General features: G+C 42.3%; 1 protein-coding gene across 1 annotated transcript in view; it reads right to left on the bottom strand.

Annotated features, from left to right (window-relative positions):
- FAM189A1 (family with sequence similarity 189 member A1) overlaps positions 1-14212 on the bottom strand; it is a gene marked incomplete at its 5' end in the record, with an annotated part of 549899 nt that overhangs the window by 13984 nt on the left and 521703 nt on the right. The window contains 2 exons of the mRNA XM_019503830.1: positions 1535-2119; positions 9435-9510. Coding sequence (XP_019359375.1) covers positions 1535-2119; positions 9435-9510 — 661 coding nt within the window. The remainder of the gene's footprint in view (positions 1-1534; positions 2120-9434; positions 9511-14212) is intronic.

The following is a 14212-nucleotide window of genomic DNA, read 5'->3' as shown; positions in this document are numbered from 1 at the left end:
AATCTGTCTCTCCCCTATGTAAAGAAAATTCACCAACTTGACCAAGGCTCACTAAATGCACATTGTTCAGCCTAAAGCATCAGACTAGCATCTCAATGTTCACTGATAAAGTCTACAATTCCCTAATACACCTGCACCATCCATTACAAAAGACCCAGGCCAGGCCAGATGAAGCTCAAGGGGCAGCTACACGTCATTAGAAATGTATTTGTTTAATGTGATTTTCAACTAATGTTCAACAAGCTCTTTACCAGGAAGTGACAGGATGGGGTCAATGTTATGACTAGGAATGGAAAACTGAAGAAGAGAGATTTTTGAATATGAGCCTGTTGATCACTGTGCAGTTACTCACCTTTCTTTTCATTTAAACTCCTGTGTTTCTTCAAGGGGGATTTAATTTTAAAAAATGAGCTGTTGATAATTAGAGAACCTCCTAGGAGGTAGATGAGCATAAGAGAGCTTCCTGTATGGTAAAATTCCTCCACACACATCCTGCTGTCTTCAAAATTTTCATTTACAGTCCCTGCTAAGCAGAATACAAACTCAATAATGTCTGAGTCCAGTTTTCAGACCCATGAGGTTCAAGAGGTTTGGAAATCACACAAGATGAATTTCTCTAGCCTAATGAGAGTTCAGCAACCCCTGATTTCTAGAGCAGATGATGCATATATTTGGGAGATGCTTTAAGAATGAAGCTGGAGCATCTGTCATGGCATATGTGGGCATATGTGCCAGTGGGCAGCTGTAGGAACACACAGAAGAGACTAATCAAATCAGGTCCTCTGCCAAACTCTACTTGGCAGGAAAACAACAGGGATTTAACAATATAGTGTACATCCAGGTTATCGCCTTCGATGATGCCTGTGCCTTTCAAACAGACGTAGACACTTATACTTTCTCTGTTATCCTTCAGCCAATTTATTCCCTGCTGTAACAAATATTCTCTTTCAAAGTAATAAACTAATTTTTATGAAGGCCCTGAATCTTGCTAACAAACACCTCTCCATCCCTTGGGGGCTTATATCAGAAGAGGTTAATCTGAGAAAGGCTGTTTGCCTTACTCACTGCCTTGCCATTCTCCGCAGCACTTGAGCTCCCCATCCCTCTAACATTTACCACTACACAGTTGCACAATACTTGCTGCTTGTAGAGAGACACATTATTCCTATTAAAAACAGTGTTGCCTCAAGGAAGGAGAACTAGGGCATAGCCTGCCATATGCTACTTACTATTCACAGCCACCCAGTTATACCCAAGCATCCATTCAACTCTTAGATTTGGTGATTACTGTGACAGTATCAGACAGGTGAAGACAACTGTCCATTATATGCCAGTAAAATTTAGAAGACTATTATTAATTGCACCCAGTAATTTTTACCTTGCATTTGTTCTTTCTAAAAGTCCTAAATGTATAAGCAATTAAAACCTGTGTGTGTGAATCACCCTGCCTCAGAAAGCTTCTTATAACATCCAACTGCAGGACATCTACCTGTTTGGTCCCACACTGGGTTTTTTTTTCCTGGACCACACTCACCTTCTGTGCTGGATGAACAAGAAACAGGATCACTAGTAGATCGGACTATATTTGAAATTCTGTATTTTCTAATGCGATGCTGTTGGGCAGTTCTCTCGGGGCAGCCAGACTGCCATGAAGCATGTGCAGGCACAGAACAGGGAGAGGACTGAGAGTGTACAGCAGCAGGCTGGCTAAAGACCCCACAACACGTTTTCATTTGTTTCAAGGGTGGCGTGGCTTTGTTTTCTCTAATGGAGCTCTGGGATTCTCTTTCTGAAGGGCTGTAGTTCTCTGGGGAGCAGTCTGAGGGTTTGCCACGAGCACAGTTCTCATAATCCTGGCCTTGAGGCCGGTCCATAGAGCCTCTGCTATGGGAACCGCCATCCTCATCAGGGGAACATTGTGAGTTAGTCCTGTGAATACTGTGATCCAAACTGGTGCAGCTCCTGTTTGTAGCTTGTTTGCACCTTGTGCTGTAGGGTGAAAAGTCTGCAGAGCGGAGAGATCCCTGAACTTCCAGAGAGCACAGATCTTCTGAGGAGTAGCTATGATCTGGGATATCAGCCACCTCAGAGACCATCAGAGAGGCACTGTCAACAGAAACTGCAAAACAAGGAATTCGGAGTATTAGCATATTGCAGTGCTGCATGTTATTAGCATTCATTCTTTTATAAGCCAGCGATATGCCAGTGGTATACAAGACACAAAATGAAGGCAGTCCTCCTCCCAAAGAGATAATGATCTCATTGTTCAACTCATTAAACTAAATCAAAATCTTAATAATAAAGATGCTAATAAGAAGGTTTAGTATATTATAGATGGCCAAATGACAGGGAAAGAAAAACTGGTGTCAACCTCCTGGCTTTAGTATCTGCCAAAAAAATGCTTTGGGCTGTTTTTATCTATTGTCTTCAGCTCATAAACATCCTCAAAAGGCAGTACCATACTATATTCTCCTACCATAGCAGGAAAGCAGCCCTTTTTCTATTGGTTTCTTAAAGATTTAACATGAGAGATTGTGAAGAGGTATGAACAACACTTTACACAGATATTCAGAAACCAAGGCTCTGATCAAAGATTTACACCTACCAGTACTAGCTTTGCACCTAGCACCTTGCAGACAGACATCACACAGCTGAAATACACATCAAAGAGCTTTCCAGAGGAGAATCCACCCTTGTGCCACAGCTCTATCATATAAAACACAGAAGGCATCAGAGATTTTTTTTGGTCTCGATGCTTCAGACAGAAGCTTGGCATTCTGTGCAGAAATAAATCACCATCAAAACCCCTGATCCAGACTGTTATGCGCTTTTTCCTGGAACTATATGAAAATGTGTCTGCACAAAGCTATATTTTCCTCTGCTTTGTTGCCAGAATTTATTTCAAATAGCGAGGAAAAGAAACCCTTTTGTTGGGAAAAACATAACTATGCCTGTGACAAGATATTTTCCAAGGGTGTGTGAAACAGGCCATATTTGATTCAGATTCAGCCCAAATCAGGGACAGTGATTAGATTCATTGATTTGGATCACTGTCCCAAATCAATTCGGACGAATCTGAATCTGAAGATTTGATGCTGATTTGGAGAATCAGCAATTTGGCCATAGACACAGCTTTAAATGTTTTTTCTACATACCTCGAGGTACCAGGTGTGGCTCATGAATTCGTGAATGCTGAGATGGTGGGGTGGATGGACACCCCCCCCGCAACTTGGCTTGGCTCGGCAATTGGCCATGGGGAGACCCTGGGTATCTCCCCGGACCCAAGAAGCACCAGTCACCAAGTTGGGGGCAGGGTCCCCCGTATGCTCCCTGGCGGACTTGGAAGTAGACCGGAAATGCTTCTGGTTCCACTTCCGGGTCTGCTGCCGAGCATGTGTGGGGCGGGGGGGTTGGGTGCTCCATCCGCCCCAGCATCTCAGCAGTCACAAGCCGCCTGGTACCTTGAGGTATGTAGAAAAAACATTTAAAGCTGTATCTATGGCCAAATCATCAAACTTTTCCGTATCTCTCCAAATCGATTCAGAGGCTTCAGATTTGATTTGGGGAGATTAAAGGGTCTCCTGATTCAGTTCGGATTTGGAGATTCGGCTGCTGAATCAAGCTGAATCTCCGATGAATTGAATCAGCAACTGAAGCTTCACACAGCCCTAATATTTTCTCTTTCTTGATTTCAGAACGCAGCCAATATTTTTTCCATAGTAAGCTATAACCACTCAAGAGTTACCATGTCATCTAAAAGTATATACAGAATATACATTACTTAAGTTGTCTTAGTCCTTTCAGTAGAATTTTCTGTTCCTTATTGTGAAATAATTGTTGCTAGCTATACTGATACAACAAACATATGCTCACTCACATTTGAATCCAGGGGAAAAAATATAGCATCTTCTAGCAAGTTTTAAAATATTAAATAAAATGTCTCTATGTTTTCTGGATCTGGCAAACAGTGGAAAGTGCTAAAATATCAAAATATGAAGACAAATATTGCTCAGGCTAGTTTTTATTAAGGACTTTTTAGCCTATCCAAAATTACTGAAGGAAATTTAATATTTTCCTCTAGGCTTGTGGGAGATAATTAACATTTTTGCCATGCAAATGTAAGATTGCCAAAGGAGACATTACAATCAATTATGTAAATACTTATTTCTACTTTAAAAATGGAGAATATTTACTGCTTGAACTGTAATAGCTCCTCTGAAACTTTTAAGTCCTATAGATAAGTACTTATTTAGAAGATTTTTAAAAACATCTTGCTTGTTAATACAGCATGGTGTCTCCCAACGCTTTTTACAGCCTATGCAAGAAGAGTCTTTGCAACATTTTACATCAGTTTTTTACTTACATAGTTTAGGATATTAATACACATCTGCATGTAGGCCACATTCTGCTCCTTCCACAGAGCACAGGCTTTACAAACTTGTGTCCAAATTGACTCTGGAGCTTCCTTTCTGAGATTTAGTTTTACTGACAACTCAAAAAAAAATATCACAGAATGTAAATCTTATGAGTAAGCTCTTCTACAGTCTGTATTAGGCCTGTGCGAGTCGGCAGCAATCCAATCCGGCTTTGGATCCAGCCGCTTTGGATGCCAGTGATCTGATCCAGAGCTCCGGACCGGGTTTCTGCTTCAATCTGGCTGAAGCGGCTCCGAAGCTTTGGAGCTGCCTCGGAGATCTGGCCATAGGGTATAATGGGGAATCAATGAAATATCTATAACTTGGTTGTTTTTTGTCTCATTTGGATGAAAACCTGCAGGGCTGGTACCCCTGCTGAGACCATGAATTATGCCAAGTTTCAAGAAGATCAGTGCAGGGGTTTGGGGGGAACTGTACCCACTAGCTGCTGACAGACAAAACTTGTGACACAGGTGCTTGTGCAACTGACTGTCTCTGTCTTGGGGCAGTTGATTGTCTGTATTGATTATTTCCTCTCCTTAGCCTCTGCTTTTGTAGGTGTTATTGATGGTAATTAACTGGCTACATTAGCTAGGTACTGTGCATTGAACTGGTGATTGATTGGTAACTGGTAACATAGTAGCTTAAAAGCCAGACCTGCTCGAATGCCCTAAGACAGAGAGAGTCAGTTGCACAAGCACCCATGTCACGAGTTTTGCATGTCAGCAGCCAGAGATGCAGGGCCCCAGAGCCTAGAAGCCCTGCACCTATCTCTTCAATAGCTGGCAGGCTTTGTGGCCACAGAAAGGGCTACCATCCCTGCATCTTTCACCCTGCTGCACCTTAACACACACAGTGTCACCCATGTCACGAGTTTTGCTTGTCTGCAGCTTGACGTGCAGTTCCCCCCCAAACCCCTGCACCGATCTTCTTGAAACTTGGCAGGCCTTGTGGCCTCAGCCAGGGCCACCACCTCAGCAGTTTTCACCCCCCTGTGGTGTAACACATACACATGACATCAGTTTTGCTTTCAAGAATTTGGGGTGCAATTTCCCCCGAACTCCTGCACCAATCTTCTCAAAACTTGGCAGGCTTCATGCTGTCAGCAGAGACTACAATCCCTGCATGTTTCATCCAAATGAGACAAAAAACAACAAAGTTATAGATATTTCATTGTTTCCCCATTATACCCTATGGCCAGATTTCCAAGGTGGTACTGAAGCGTTTCCAAATTGCTTCGGAAAGCCTAACGAAGCCAGTGCTTCGATGTGGACATGCTGCTTCAGATACCAAAGCATCCAAAGCTTCTCCAGATCTGAAGCACGGTCTGAAGCCTCTCACAGCCCTAGTCTGTATATCCTGGAGAGAGCTGTTTGGACCCACTTGCCAGCATAACTCAGTGGCCTTAGACTGTCTTTACACTTTCTCACTGTTTGCTTGGTACAAAAAAAGTGGGAATCATAAAATATAGATAGTGCAGGAATAAATGCTCAAAACACTTATGTACACAGCTAGAATGTGCCATTTAGGTGTGAAAAGGGAAACAGAATACCACTGAGAGAACTTACCCTCTTGAAAATAAGTGTATGAATGAATCATTGATGCCACCTTAACTGGAACATCATATATAATTTGAATAAAAAACAGTAAGAAAATACAGATATCTGGTCATTACAGTGACCCAGTTTATTCAGTTTCAACAAAAATAAAGCATCGGCTATGAAAATATTTGAAAATTCCTTATAAGAAGAACATACTTAGTAACTGGTCTCCTTCCATTGTCAGCATCACACAAAAATGTCAAAGCAAGCAGTTCTGTTTAAAGAATGCTTAGTGCTAGAGAAAGGTGAGGGACTAAGTGTAGAAACAGCTGTTGTCTTTGTACTACCTAAAAAATTTCAGGACAGCACAAAATGACAGCATATAGATGTCTAAACCTTTTGTTCCACCACAGTGTGACTGCAAAAAAGGTAGTAATCAATTATGTCACTTTATTGCAGTAAATGTCTACTTGTTTCATGGCGGGAGAGTGTGGGTAGCTGGGACCCAGCAGCACTCTCCTGCCACTGTGGGCAGGTACTCGTTGGGCTTGAGGGGCCCAGTCTTGCATGCCCTGGGAATTCTTGCACAGAATCAGGCCCCTCAAGCCCAGAAAGCACCTGCCTAGCATTCCTTGCTACCAGAGATGTGCCCCAGCAATCTGTGGTGCACGTCTGGATATCGGGAACGTTATGGTTCTCCAATTCCAGATACCTGCTCTGGAAATTTCTGGGGACATGCCTCTGCAAATAGATAACTCCTCCTTTGCCCGCTTCCGAAGGCATATTCCAGGGATCCTGGAGCAGACATGTCTCTGGAAGTGGAGAAAGCCAGGACCCTCTGGTGCAGTTCCAGGGCTGGTTGGAGGCTTCCTGCTTCCACAGACATGTCACCACGATCCTGGGAAGCAGTCGAGTTATCTGCTTGCAGAGATGTGTCCCCCAGAAATCTTCAGGAACCCCAGAGATAGCCTGGAAGTGGGGAACATGCCACCCATTGTCCCACAAGATCAATGGGTGGGACAATGGGTGATGCGTTTTACCCAACAAAGTGGATCAGCTTTTATACCAGCGCAAATCCCAACAGAGCTGATCTAATTCCTTTGGTGATGTCTATTTCTAGACTGACAGCTCAAAAGATTGATGGTTATTCACAGAACAGGCACATCATGGGTAGTACTACACTGATCTGTGGTGTGTTCCAGTTCTGTTTAGCAGGATAGAATAGAAAGCATGCTACAAATTCAGCCTTTACACTGAAACTCAAAAAGGGTGCTCAGTTTTACCTAGACGCAGGTTGATGGTACTGGCTATGAAACGGAGACCTTTCTCCCGGAAAGCAGATTGAGACAACCCCCTACATAGTTTTGCATAAGCCTCAGGTAATAATTTGGTCACTTAAGATGAATCACAGATCATAACCAGGGATTCTAGATTTCTATTTGCCATGGAAAACTGTGGAAAAAACACGGATCTACCAAAAGCATGGCAATGTCTTGCAGTGAGTGGCACCATTTCTGCTCTCTTATTTTTGCTACAGTTTTTGCCTCTCAGCCAATAAGCAACAGGGCTAAGGGAGGAGCACTGTTGATTGACTGAGAGGCAAAAACTAGGGCTGTGTGAAATTTCGCCGGCTGTTTTGATTAAACACTGTTTCAACTCATTTCAAGCTCAAAACAGCGAAATCAAATCGAAACAAAGGGCTTCGAAACAGCCTTGAAACAAAACGAGGCTAGTCAAAACATTTTGAAAGTTTCAAACATTTCAACTTTTGAAGCAGCCAGCAGCGAGGTGGTGGGAGATAGGGGAGAACCAGGGGAGAACCAGGGCTGTGCTTCCAGCAGCAGCTGGGAGCACAGCCCTGGCTCTCCCTGTCTCCCGCCGCCGGGCTGCGGGAAGCCAATCACAGCACAGGGGAAGGGAAGTGAGCCTGGGCTCAGTTCCCCTCCCAAGCTCTGTGATTGGGCTGGGGAAAGGAACTGAGCCCAATCACTCAGTTCCCCTTCCCAGCCCTATGATCAGGTTGGGGATGGGAAGTCAGCCTATCCCCAGCCCAATCTAGCGTGATGGTTAGGCTGAGTTCATTTCCCCAGCCCGATCATGGGGCTGGGGTTGGGAACTCAGCCCAGCTGGGCTGAGTTCCTTTCCCCAGCCTGATGGTCAGGCAAAACATTGAAACAACGTCAAAACAGCCTCACTGTTTTGATGAAGCAAAACTATAAGAAAAAAACTACGAAGCAAAAAAATAGCTGTTTCAACTCAAAATGAAATTCAAAAGAAAATACTGTTCTGTCCAAACCTCAAAACTGAAGTCAAAATGGAACAGTGCTGTTTTGCACAGCCCCAGCAAAAACCACAGAAAAAATGAGAGAGAGCAGAAATTGCACTACTCTCTGCAGGATGCCACTGTGGCTTTTGGTAGGTCACAGAAAAACATAGATTTTTGCTGGTTAAATGGTGATTTTTTTTGCTTTTTTCCCCACAGAAAACTAGAATTCCTGATCATGACCACTGAAAAAGTTTTCACCATCACTTCCACTAATTACAGAAAATTTGTTCTAGTAAACTGTTTCAATAAATTAATTGCTTCTTTCCTGCTACTCATCAGCATCCCCATTCAAGAGACCCATCTTTACAAAAAACACTTGGGGTGTGTCCAGATGACCGTGCATGTGTGATTTGTGGTGCTCCAAACCACACACCCTGCACATGCATGCATTCAGAGCACTGCTAATTTGCAACGCGGCAGGTTTTTTTGATACCAGGAGATCCTGATGTAAAAAAATAGTGCACCAGAAAAAACAACCATGTAAAAAAACACTTGCGCCACTCAAAACCAGACCCTGGCCAGCTGCCCGAGGAGGCCCCCAGAATTCCAGATAAGGCTGCTGGCCCCAGCGTCCCCTACCCCACCTGGAGTAACTTGCCTCACACCAGAGCACATGTGCAGGGTCTTTTCCTGGGAACAACTAGCAGCAGCACAAATATGTGCTGCTGCTATTTGTCCCTAGGGAAGCACACATTCCTGCTCATGGGGATGTACCCTTGGGTTCTGGCCAACCTTCTGGAGACTTTATACATGCAAACGGCTCTGTAACCAGCAGTAGGAAAGATGTGGATGTTCAAAACTGTATCACCTCTAGGACATCTGCAGTTGCTTATTATGATCATTATCATTATTAGATGGCCGCAAATGTGCAAAATGTTTTTGAGAGAAACAAATATCACTGTCCTTGACTCAAACACTTCCCATTGAAGTATGGTCCTACAGAAGTTTGGAGCCAGCTTAAGAGAAACTGCCCTCCTTTGATGCCTGACCTGCCATTCTAGCTCCATCACTTTTTGAACAAGAAGGATGGGCAGTGACTAAGATAAAGCAAGATAAAGTCCCTCCTCTTTCTCTTTCTAATAAAAAAGAAAAAGCATCTTTTAAAACTATGACCCCACCTCCAAAAGTAAAGAACAACAACAGTAAGCTCACCTTGTGTGCTGAAGCCTGCTGTCGTGTTTCTCTCCCCCAGGCTGGATTCGGACACTTGTGGATCTGTCCCAGTCACCTGAAATCGTTTAATAGAACAGTGCATCAATTTGCAGACTACTTGCCTAACAAGCACAGAGCTGAAGTACACTGCTGTAGATCTAACACCTCCATCTGGTAATGTGAAACAGCCATTCGTATAAGTTGCTGTTAAAATCAATAGACAATAATTTACAACGTCTTTGGGTCAGCAGTAGATGCAGTGTAAAGGAACAAGCAAAAAGCAATTGTTGGATTTTCCAGAATCTACAAGCCAGATTTATCTTGGGTTCTGGCTAACATTGTAAAGCTAAATAACTGCACTGCTTAAAACTAATGGCCCTATTACACCAAGTCTCTTTCCTTAGTAGCCTGTATTTTCCCTATTCTGCTTGCCTTTCTAGTTGAGTTTATGACAGGGTGGTAAGAAACCCACAGACAGGCCTTAAAAGTACAAATGCAGAGTGTACTTCCTGATCAATGTTGGTTGTGACATTGACACCTGGTGTTATCCTGAGCTGTTCATCCTCTACCTCCATCAATGCCAGCATCCCTATTAGGTGTGCTAAGGTGGCTGACAGGGTGCTCTGCAGCCTTTGACAGCTGCAGAAGGGAGACCATTCTGAGATCTCGTTCTTTTGCTGAAGTGGCGTGGATTTATGTGGGAAATGTGTCTAGTTCTTGAGAATTAGACAAATCGACACTGGTGTGCATCTGTGGGAGAACAGAACCAACTCTGGACCTTAGATCTACATTCTCAGATAAGATGCCATTTCTTGCCAAGGATAATATCAAATGATGCAATAACAGCAGACAGAGCTGAGCAACAGTAGCATGGGCCAGACACATGATAGGGAATCTTGAGTTTCAGCTTTTCATTTTTGGATGGACGCTGACTAGCATTTCCTGCTTTCTCCTTAATTTATTTCCTCCTTCTGCCCCTCTGCCCTGAACACCAGGACTTGCATCACTTTAAGTCTAATATCTTTACCCCTACCTTTCCCTGGCTCAGAAACCAGTCCTGAAATAAATAAAAAAATAAAAAAATAAAAAAATAATAAAACAGCTCAAATATTGCTCAGAAGTCAGAAGTTAATGATCAGCCATTTCTGTCCACACCAGTGTTTAGGCAAACTCCAGTCCAGGTAATTATATTCTGTCTGTGCTAACAAACTTCTCCAGTTTCATGCAAGCCAGCTGAAGGCACTGTATAAATTGCAGTGCTTCATGGTAATAAGGGAGGAACATTTTTCTCTGAAAACAGTTTGTGGGCAGAAGCCTGCAAAAGAATATGCAGTGAAAAACCTGATTTACTTCTAAATGACCAAGGAGAGGTAGGATTAAAAAAGCTATCAATTTACTTAAGGCTTGATACAGGGTTTATCACTCCTGATTCAGGTAAATTCCCGCCAGAGATTTCTCTGCAAAATTGTTAGGAGAGACTGAAGCACAGAGAAATCATACTAAAGAGGAACATTTACCAAATCTAGACAACTCATTAAAGACTTGACCCAGAGCCTACTAAAATCAGTAGCTCTGGATCAGTTCTTGCTGATTTCTAATCCCTCAGATTTGAACATTTCTGTGAGAAACTGCTGTTGAAAAAGAATGCTGAGTAAATATATGGTACTGATAAATAAAACAAGAATACCAAAATATGCACTAAGACAAGGTCTGGAGGGCACAAGATGGATGTCATCTTAGCAGAAAGCATTACTTCTGCTTCTGTATGGCTGAATTTAACTAGCAGAAGTTCATTAGAATAGGTGACAGGGCCTGGAAATAATCATCAATCACCTGTGAGCAAGCTCTTGTGTCAAGGGCTTAATTTGTATTTGGCGCTCTCTAAAATTGAATGTGACATTACTACACTAAAGCTATTAAGAAAAGAGCTTTCATTTCATGTGCGTTTTAAATTATAATATATATCTTACGCAGAAGGAAGCAACAGGCAAAGGGTTCTGCTGTACAGTTTGACTTTAAAAAGTGATTTTTCTTTTAAAGAAAAGGTTTTGTGAATAAAAGCATCTACATGAAAAATGGTACCAGAAATAGTCGAGCAGATAGCTGATGTGCTGGGATGATGCAGAATAAACTGACAGTTAAAATGATAGGGTGTTCTCTTGAAATGATCTGCTTATGTTTTATCCTTAAAATCCTATCTTCTCTGCATATAGAAGTAGAAGATCTCATTTGCTGTGTGAGGACGAGTATTAATGTGATGGCTCAAAACTATCATCCATAGGGAGTGACCCTTGAGCCTTCACCTCTAAGGTCCCAATCCAACAGAGAATTTATATTCATGTTTAACTTTAAATCAGGCCTAGAGATCAAGGATTTTACTGCTTATTCTAAAATGACAGCATCCATCAGTAGCAGCACTAAGAGTTTTGCAACCCCCAACATGGCCCAGTCATCAGATGAGGACAGAAAATAATACAGAACTTGCAGGTTACAAAAACTTGCTTTTTTAAATGGCTGTTTTGAAAGCACAGGAACCAAGAGAACTTTCTCGTGGATATAAACTCTTGGCAACATAAATTATAGATGTTAAAAAAAATCTGTGAGTCTATGAGATATTCTCTCAGAAGGAACAGATGATCCTCAAATGTCCTTTGTAAATTAAACACAATTTTTAAGTTGAAGTAGAAAGTATATTATGTCTAAAATTACATAACTATTATTTGTGTTCATCTTCAATCCTTATATTACTGGAGAAATCCTTTTTACGCTTTAAAGGCTTTCTAAGCAGGATTTGTTCATGTTGTAGATCATTTATAAAAAAAATCCACTGAATGTCCATGCAAAAATGCTTAATGGCCTTATAAATTCTACTCAGTGCAGTACATTGCAGTTTGTATTGTATCTGTAAAATGACTTGCATGCTTAGATAAGGCTATTACACTGATCAAAATAAATCTGAGCTAGACAAAGAGTAGGTACTGACTTTGAACTTCTGGGCTAAAAAATACCATTATATTGCATGTAAGTGTATGCAGTGCTAATTACAGATGCTAGAAAGGCAATTCCAAGAAATGAAGTTCTTCATTTATCCCTCCAACAAAAACAGTTTTGTGCAGGCACACAGGGTGTGAGCAGTGTCCTATCAGCATGCCTCAGACTTCCACATAGACCACATCCAGAGATGAGAAGAAAGCTCAGTATATCTTTGACATTTCCTCTCTCCACTTTCTGTTTTTGGTTTTCCTGCACTCAAGTTTCTGCTTAGACAGGCATTGAGGATGACAACTGAAGTGCTGAATTTTCTGATGTATGAGAACAAGACCACCAAGCTCATTTGACTTAGGCCACAACAGCCATGGGCTGATACAGATGTTTGGCTCCTATTGTCATCAGGGGGATTCAAGCTAGCAACTTACGTGCAGTCGGCTGTACACTCTGTGATGGCCTGATCTGGGCCAGGACATCAGCAGATTGCATGGCAGAACTATGCCCTGCAGACTCTCTTTTTCAACCTGCAAGCTGGAGTTCTGAAGCTACAGAAGCTGTGTTGTCTCAACAGCTTCAACAGAGAATCTACTCTATGTTTCCTGCACCCAAGAATTAAGATTTTCCCATTACAAGGGACATTAGGGTAAGCTTGAAGGGGAGGCCTCCATATCCCCTTACAAATCTCATGCACTCCTAGTTTTTTTAAATTATATTTAAGGTATTTTAATACAAATATATTATGCCTGCAGTTTTGGCTATAAAAGAAAAAACTTTGAGAATACCGACAAAAAGGCCTGTCATTCACTAGATCCCTTTTTCTGAAAGGGCCTGTTATATGATTTCATAGATAGCAGTGATATAAAGATGAGGTCTTTTTCTGGTTTGCCTTTAATCACAGAAAAAAAGTGCGCAGGATCAGACTTGTAAACTATTTCTAACTTCTTGTTCAAAGCACCTTCTTGGACTCAGACACTAGATTTTTTGTACCAGTGCTCATCTCCAGCCTGTTGAACATTTCTCTTGTATTCTGACATGTAGTCAGGATGGAGCTTGTATGGAGCATATTCTAGAAACCTGACATAGTTCAGCCATGGCAAGAAGGTTAAAATCAATATTTCCACTGGTGCAGTGGATTGGCTGCTAATGCTGAGACACTCCTACCTCTGTGTAGAATACAGATTGGGGCAGGCAATTATTTCAGCTGGAGAGGCATCTAACGAGTTTTGGTGAGCTATCAAGGATGTAAGGGTAGCCCCACTCCTTGACAAGTGCCCTGCTCCCTGGTTGACATCTTGGGACTGGAAGTCCCGCCCCATAACCCCTGACCTTTGCCATTGGTAGTCCCTCCCTTTGCCCCCAGAAATACTCCTTTTGGGAAGGGGGTTTGACATCTTGGAACCAGAAAAAAACAACAAATTACATATCAAAAATAGTAAAATCAAACATCCACAATAACATATTTTAATTTTGTTTTAAATATATATTTTTCTCCTCAGTTGTGTGCATTTGTGCTGTGTATATAGATATGATTTCATAATAGCTCAAAATGAAGTCTTAGTCTTGTATATTGGGGGAAGTGTGGGAGGGTATGGGTGGGTGTGGCTGTGGGTGGGGGGTATGAGGTTTGTAGGGGCTGCAGGTGTGTGGATGTGTGTATGTGGCATGTGGGAGAGGGTGTGGAGGTATGTGTGGATGTGGGTGGGTGAAGATGGGGGATTTGTGGGGCTGTGTGGATATGTGTGTGGCTTTGGAGTTGTGGGGGGCTGTGGGGTGTGTGAAAGGGGAGGGTG

Source organism: Gavialis gangeticus, unplaced genomic scaffold (genome assembly GCF_001723915.1).
Source record: "Gavialis gangeticus isolate Ggan-Ray unplaced genomic scaffold, GavGan_comp1, whole genome shotgun sequence".
Classification (NCBI taxonomy): Eukaryota; Metazoa; Chordata; order Crocodylia; family Gavialidae; genus Gavialis; species Gavialis gangeticus.
This window is presented reverse-complemented; position numbering and strand designations above follow the sequence as displayed.